This window comes from Brassica napus, chromosome A1 (assembly GCF_020379485.1).
Source record: "Brassica napus cultivar Da-Ae chromosome A1, Da-Ae, whole genome shotgun sequence".
In the NCBI taxonomy this organism is placed as follows: Eukaryota; Viridiplantae; Streptophyta; class Magnoliopsida; order Brassicales; family Brassicaceae; genus Brassica; species Brassica napus.
Window position 1 is genome coordinate 16,739,004 of NC_063434.1, and position 7,794 is coordinate 16,746,797.

General features: G+C 44.6%; 1 protein-coding gene across 1 annotated transcript; it reads left to right on the forward strand.

The window, feature by feature from the left end:
- Positions 1-734: 734 nt before the first annotated feature.
- LOC106448845 lies at positions 735-2,179 on the forward strand. Its single transcript, XM_013890672.1, has 2 exons — positions 735-1,456; positions 1,744-2,179. Exons 1-2 carry the CDS (start codon positions 735-737, stop codon positions 2,177-2,179), a joined length of 1,158 nt encoding a protein of 385 aa, XP_013746126.1.
- The last annotated feature ends 5,615 nt before the right edge of the window (positions 2,180-7,794 follow it).

The window sequence follows — 7,794 nt, forward strand, 5'->3', positions numbered from 1 at the left end:
CTTATTAATGAGGAAGTAGTCCAAACTGAACCAATAGGTCAAATGAGCAATGCAACTAGCCAAACTAAACAGGGGACTGAAATCCCTGTTAAGATAAATCCCACCTTAACAAGAGATGAAGAGATAAAATTGCCTATGCAAGACTACCTAGACCCTGGTAGAACCTTTTCCAATAGGTCCGCTATTAAAATACCATGAGACGATACCAAGAAATCGAAGTTTTACGCAGATTACTACTGTATGGTTTGTCGAAACCCATTCCGTGGATCTCTTTCTGAGCACCCACAAGATCACATCGAAGGTTGGGAATAATTAATTCTAGATGAATATAATCGTTGCAAACTATTCTCATTTTCCCTAAAGGGAGATGTTATCAGATTGCTAAACTGTTAAGCAGAAGGATCACTTACATGTTGGAAAGAGATTAGAAACGCCTTCCTAAAGAAATTTTTCGATGATGATTGCTATTGGGAAGTGAGGAGACAAATCTTTACATTCCGCCAAGATCCACGTGAATCGTTTAAGAACGCCTGGGGAAGATTCAGCGGTTATGAACTTGAATGCCTCCATCATGGTTATTCAGAACCACAACTCCTTAACATCTTCTATGGAGGTGTTAACTTGAGCTACAAAACCACACTCGCACGGCAAGTGAAGGAAATTTCGTCACTAGGATTCCCAAAGATGCCAGACGCCTTATCAAAAATATAGCAACGGGAAAATCCTATGAAAAGATGGATGAAGAAATTGGAAATTCGATAAATTCAAAAGAAAATTCAGATTTGGAAGAGATCAAGAATTCCCTAAATTCACTCCACTCTTTCCTTCAGAATCAACACCGATCTGATATAGCCCAGATCGAAGAAGATGCCTTGTCTGATACGGAAAATCAATTAGAAGAAGAGATAAGCCATTCAGACCCCTATTCCATATTTAACGTTGATAGTTTCACCCAAACCTATGACATTTCTGTGAAATCACGCACAGGAAAGGAGAAGTTCAATATCAGACAAGCACTTACTGGGAACCGTAAAACAAAGTCAGATTTTTACGGAAAAATAAATATGGTTTACGTAAAGTTAATAGAGAAAGCAGATTCTTTGAGTGAACTTATCCGAAAATTAGAAAGTCAAGTAGCTGAAATTGTGACTGCCATTAAAAGAGAAACAGGACGCCTTCCCAGGAGAACTGATTTAAATCCGAGACGTCAAGTCAGTGCTGTACTGTTGCATAGCGGAAAACATCTCGCGACAAACACGAAGAACAACACCGAAATTGGTAATTATGCCTATGCTGATGAAACATGCAAGAGTGATTCTCAGCCTATACTTCTTGATGACCCTCACCTAAAACCTTCTTGTGAAAACGAGAAGTCTACCGCTGAAAATAATAAGGAAAAGACTATAGACTTAGAAATAGAAGAAGATTCGGAAATTGAGGCCGAAATCGATCGGCAGTATGCTACCCACGTCGATCGACTGGTGGAACCTATCGGCGATCAAAATTTGAATAACCCTATTGATCGACGCCCTACTCTACCCGAACCAACTATTGAAAGAGTCTATAGAACCCTACCCCCGTTTTCCTCCTAAATCCAGACTAAGAAATCATTAGAATACGCAATCTGCAAGAAAGCATTGGATAAAATTATTGTGGAAATGCCCCTTAGTGATGCTATGAGAATAGCACCTTCAATTAAGAAGTATGTGAAGGATATGACATCCCCAAACTATCCAATTGCAGAACAAAGCGTGATGATGTTGTCGGAAGAAGTAAGTGCAATATTTCAAGGAGAACTTTAGCCAAGAGACTTGATCCTGGTAGTTTCGTCCTGGATTGCAATATACAAAACACGCGTTTTCCCCGATCACTATGTGATCATGGCTCTAGCGTAAATCTTATGCCTTACTCCATCGCAGTGACCTTAGGATATGACGAGTTCATGACAACTCCGATAACCTTAGTTCTAGCTGATCGATCTATCAGGGTACCTGAAGGAATTCTCGAAGACGTACTCGTGAAAGTTAATAACTGCTTCATACCTACGGATTTCGTCGTTTTAAAATACAGACAAGAACCAAAAGACCCCCTCATTCTGGGTCGACCGTTCCTAGCTACGGCTGGAGCGATCATAGATGTGAAGGAAGGACGTATAAATTTGAACATCGGGGACATCTGAATGAATTTTGATATGGAAAAGCTAATCCAGCGACCCTTGATAGATGACCACGCCTTCTATGTGGAAGACGTCTCTGAGCTAGAAAAGGAATCTTTCATAGACATGTGGTCAGGCGACCCCTTAGAAAATGCTCTTACTCATGTAGAAAGTGAAATCTTCAGCATAGATAACAGAACAGACGATTACGTGCGACTGATGGATGCAAGTATCGAGGTTACGAACATCGAAGAAGATGATGACTCAGACATTATCATCGGTCGATACCTCAGAGAGGCCGTCGATCGACAACCATCTTCATTATCTAATTGGTCCAAAGACAAAGCACGAAAAGTTGAGCTAAAACCCCTTCCCAGTGGTCTCAAATATGCATTTCTTTACGAAAAATCCTATCCTGTTATTGTCAACGCCAATCTCACTAGTGGAGAACTTGCGTTATTACTAAATAAACTACACAAATACAGGAAAGCAATCAGGTATTCTCTCGATGATATTCCTGGTATTTCTTCTGATCTTTGCATGCACCGTATCCATTTGGAAGACGACGCAAAAACGTCAGTAGAACAGCAAAGGAGTTTAAACCCGAATCTAAAGGAAGTAGTCAAAAAAGAAATTATTAAACTCCTAGATGCTGGAGTTATCTATCCTATCTCGGATAGTAAATGGGTAAGCCCCGTACATGTTGTACCCAAAAAGGGAGGTATTACAGTAGTGAAGAACGAAAACGATGAACTCATCCCGACTCGTACCATAACTGGACATCAGATGTGTATCGACTATAGGAAATTAAATGCCGCTACTAGGAAAGATCACTTTCCCCTACCCTTTATTGGTCAAATGCTGGAGCGTTTAGCTAATCACCAGTATTATTGTTTCCTTGATGGATATTCCTGATTCTTCCAAATTCCCATACATCTAGATGATCAAGAAAAGACGACCTTTACATGCCCCTATGGAAAATTTGCGTATCGCAGAATGTCATTTGGACTTTGTAATGCTCCCGTCACTTTCCAACGTTGCATGATGTCAATCTTTACAGACATGATCGAAGACTTTATGGAAGTCTTTATGGATGACTTTCAGTCTATGGATCGAATTTTAAGAGTTGCCTCGATAACTTATGCTAGGTATTGGAAAGATGCGAAGAAAAGAATCTTTTCCTAAATTGAGAAAAATGCCATTTCATGGTTAACGATGGCATTGTTTTAGAACATAAGGTTTTTGCGGGAACCGAAATTTGCACTGTCGATTTCCGTTTAAATAAGGAAACTAGAAAAACTCTAATTTTCCAGAGGACCCGGATATTTGCTAATACCACACGTCAAGCAATCAGAAAACGAGAATAACAACGATAAGGTATAAGAAATCGAAAAGAGAGCAAAATAGATCTTATTCCGAGTTTGCGTATGAGCGTTTACAACAAGATATAAGCATGGGCTCGAGAGCTGTCGGCGAGATTCCTAGTTCTAGGAACCCTAAGATGGCTAAACCTAATTGAGTCGCAGCGCGAAATAACAAAAACATAAAGTTGCCTAAATTGCTCTAAGTGCTAAGTCTATGAAAAAGTTTTTCCCTCATTCTCGCCTAAGACTCCTTATATACTCGCTCTAAGGTCGGTTTACGCTTTTACTCTTCTGCCCTTAAGCCGTCATAGAATAAAATGGAGATATTCTATTTTTTCCAATCTTCGTAATTATCCTCAAAATTTCGTATTTATCCGCGGCAACTTGACATTTATCCTTCCTTGCGCACCAAGCGTAAACCGTGCTACGGTTTATGGGCTCTTGGTTAAGAAATCGTAGGGTGGGCCTCGAGTCTTGTTTTAGGTCCCTTTGGGTCGTCTTCCGACTCAAAGCATTTACTGCGACTTCTTTCGATAAAGAACGAACTTTCCGCGGTTTTAGTCCGCAAAGTTTGATCGACGATTTAGAATAGCGGAAAACATGAACCGAGTACGCTACGGTCTTTGGGAGATAGCATCGAAGGTTTGACGAGAATGCATGGACTGGTGTCGGATCGACGTTTCGGAAGAGCTCGGTCGCTACGTACGTAGCGACCGAGCTTCAACTCGAGCTCGGTCGCTATATAGCGACTGAGCGCTACGTAGCGACCGAGCTTCGACTCGAGCTCGGTCGCTATATAGCGACTGAGCGGGACGAGTGCTCGGTCGCTATGTAGCAACCAAGCTTGGCGGAGCTCGATCGCTACGTAGCGACCGAACAGGACGAATGCTCGGTCGCTACGTAGCGACTAAGCGGGATGGACGCTCGGTCGCTACGTAGCGTCCGAACCGGACGGACGCTCCGTCGCTACGTAGCAACCGAGCGGGACGGACGCTCGGTCGCTACGTAGCGACCGAACCAGACGGACGCTCGGTCACTTTGTAGCGACCGAGCTTTGGCTTGAGCTCGGTCGCTACGTAGCAACCGAGCTTTGGCTCGAGCTCGGTCGCTATGTAGCGACCGAGCGGGATGGACGCTCGGTCGCTACGTAGCGACCGAGCTTGGTTCGAGCTTGGTCGCTACGTAGCGACCGGACAGCATGCATGTGCGGTAGTTTGCGCAATGACCGAGCTTGGTTTGTCCGTGTTCCGATTGTGATACTCGAACTTATCCGTACTTGGTTTGGGTATGTTTACCATAGCTTATGCTTGATCTAAATGAAGTTTGAGATGAAACTTTATCTCGAAAAGCTATGTTGCGGAGAGTCATACTTATATATTGCGGAGATTTGGACGTTAACTTCGCCGTGACCATTTTTGACCCCAACAGTTAGCCCCCCCAGCCCGTTAGAATCGTGTATTTCCAGCGAGATTCTAACGCGTGGTATGGCGAGTTCGGACGAGATTGGTGTATTTGGGCGAAGTTCGTGTCCGAAAATCTGCAAGTAAATAGTAATTCCTCATGCCTATAAGAAGGGAGGTAACTTCTTCACAATTTTTGTTTTCTCAAAGATTTCCCTTAAGAAAACTCTCTTTCTTTCTCTCTATCCTTTCCTTCTATTTTCCCAAAAGAGGAGTAGAATGTCGAGTAAGAAAAAAATTGCGAGGAAAGGGTCTTCGTCCATAAGTTCTCATGAAGAGCTTCTTGTTCCGAAGATAGAGTTTGTGCCTCACTCGGTATATCCCGCCGAGAATGAGGCATGGTGGGTTGCACATTACAGTTCGATGACTCCTACCAAAGAGAAGTCGTTCCCGGTCCTCACCCATCGTGCAGTCGAGGAAGGGGCACCAAGCAGGAGTACCGACGAGTTCCTCGAGATCATGCGGTCGTTCTACCGCATTTCGAGCACGGTGGAGTTCCGGGTTCCTCGTCGAGGGGAACGCGCTGATAACCCCCCAGAGGGTTATTTTACTTGCTACGAAGCGTTCGTAGTGCCTTGTCGCTTGTGGTTCCCGATTACCGAAATCGTCGTCCGAGTGTTGGACCGTTTCGAGATGGCGATAAGCCAGCTGAATCCCCTTGCCATTCAGCACCTCATTGGAATCCTGATCCTAAGCTACGAGCACGGTCTCTCCCTACAGCTCGTCAAGGATAAGGACAAGTATAGGGTTCCTCAGATCTTCATGTCGGTGGTTAAGAGGTTTATCTCCAACTTTAACTCGTGGAAGAAAATTTTCTTCTTTGTTCGTATAGACGCTGCGTCTGTCGAAGAGAGTTGTATCCCACTGCTCCAGAGGTTGCCGAATGATCGTCCCTTCATCAACCCGCTTGCCCCGTTCCCCGAGGATATCATTGAAGTGAGGGATCTTCTTAGGAATGGTCCATTTTTCTGGACTTCCTTTACGCCGAAACGAGTTCGGAAGGCGCTAAGGTTTGTGTATCCCGATCCTGCAGAAACGGGGAACGACTCCGAGTCCGATGATCAGAGTCCCAACGCTGACCCAATGCTGTGACGGGGTGGAACTCTTCAAAGGGGAAGGATATCGATCTTGGTGACATAGAGTTTTTGACGGATGATTCTATGCTTCCATGATGGGATCCAGACCTTGCTTATGGCGACGGAAGCGGTTCTAGCGAGGTTCCTATTCCAGACTTCGATGATTTCTTCGCTGGTCTACCCTCGGGCTTCGACGTTGCTCCGCCTACGAATGAATCAGGGAGGACGAAGGTCATCGCGGAAGGGTCTCGCATTATCAGCGGGGTTAGATTTTTTCGAAAATTTAGGTGATTGCCTAGGTGTTTCTTTTTCTGCTTATAACGTGTTAATCGGTTTCGCAGGGTCTTAACTTGCTTGGCTCGGCCATTGAGGCGAGCCATAGGGAAGCTATGGTATATCGTTTTAAAGCGGAGAAAGCGGAACGAGATCTCGCTCGCGTGAAAGGTGAGATGTTGGAGCGAGATGCGCAACTTGCTCGCGATTATGCGCGGGCTGTCCGTAAGGCGGAAAGGAAGGGCAAAAGGGAGATCGTTGAGATGATGAAGACTCGTGCCTCTCAGTTCCAGGTCGAGTATGGGAACCTCAAGGACGCCTTTACCTCGGTGGGTGATTTCCGTGAGTGCCGTGGTTCAGTCGGAAGTCTTTGGAGGACGCAAGCCGACGACTACGTGTTCGAGAAGGAAATGAGCTTGATGAAGAGCGGCATGAACGAACATGCTCACGCTGAGGCGCTCATTCCCTCGATCGACGGGAAGATCCAAGGGTTCTGGGATCCCATCCCGGTTTCCCCTGATACTGAGGAGGTTGCGACCGGGTTTCCCGATGGTGGCGAGGAAGGGGATCGTCCTACGGATGCGTTCGGTGTTTCGTTGTACGGGGACTTTTACTTTGGACCATGAGAGGTGGAGTGATCATTGAGAGGGAGGCGCTGGTCTATCCGTTCTATGTTTGTGGCCGAATGTGGCCTTTAATTCGAGAGATTGTATGGGCCTGTTTTGGCCGTTTTATTGTTTATCGGGACTGGCCGTTGGTGGCTTTGAATCTCTACCGCTTTACGCGGTTTTATATATATGAGTTGTCGTCTCATATTTAATTCCGATGAGATATTCAATATGTTGGTTCGTTCGTGATTTTTCGTAGAAGATATACTTATTCTTACGATTTTTGGGAACGTTGAGGTGTGAACGGAGAGACATGGTTTAAGATCTCGTATCATTTAGATATCATGTCTTGATATGTTTGAGACCAATGTGATGGGTTTAGGGCAAGACCTAGGTTTACTTTCGGTTTAAGGTTTGTGCGGTGACTAGCCGGCTATCGTTTTTCCTTTTGTGATTTCTTCCTGATTTGTAACGATTTAAAGTCCGCGATAGGTTCTCGGCTTATACGACTTGTATGGTACGAATCGAGCATCTTCTCAGAGGCAATTTTTAAGTCAACTGGAAGTGCTAAACCAAAATTTCGGATTTTTGTTGTAGCGCGTTTTCGTCCTTGTGTTGGACGTTTGAAGATCAAAAGAGTGATCGAATTGCATTTGTTTAAGACGGCTGGCGTGTTTGTCGGGGCCAATCAACGAACGGGGTGTAAGGTTTTGGTGGTCGCGTTCGGACAATTTGTTCGCATCATCTTCGAATTTTAACTTTGCGATGTCTCGTAGTTGTTTCGAGGACTATACGTGTACCTTTAAGTGTTGAAGGATGATTATTTTGCGATTTTGGGCCGGATGAGGCCGCTGACAA

Excerpts from the sequence above, each read along its gene's own strand:
- LOC106448845 (XM_013890672.1), top strand. The coding sequence starts at position 735 with ATGGATGAAGAAATTGGAAATTCGATAAATTCAAAAGAAAATTCAGAT. Across the intron at positions 1,457-1,743 it reads GAGGCCGAAATCGATCGGCA|AACAAAGCGTGATGATGTTG; the intron begins GTATGCTACCCA and ends ATCCAATTGCAG.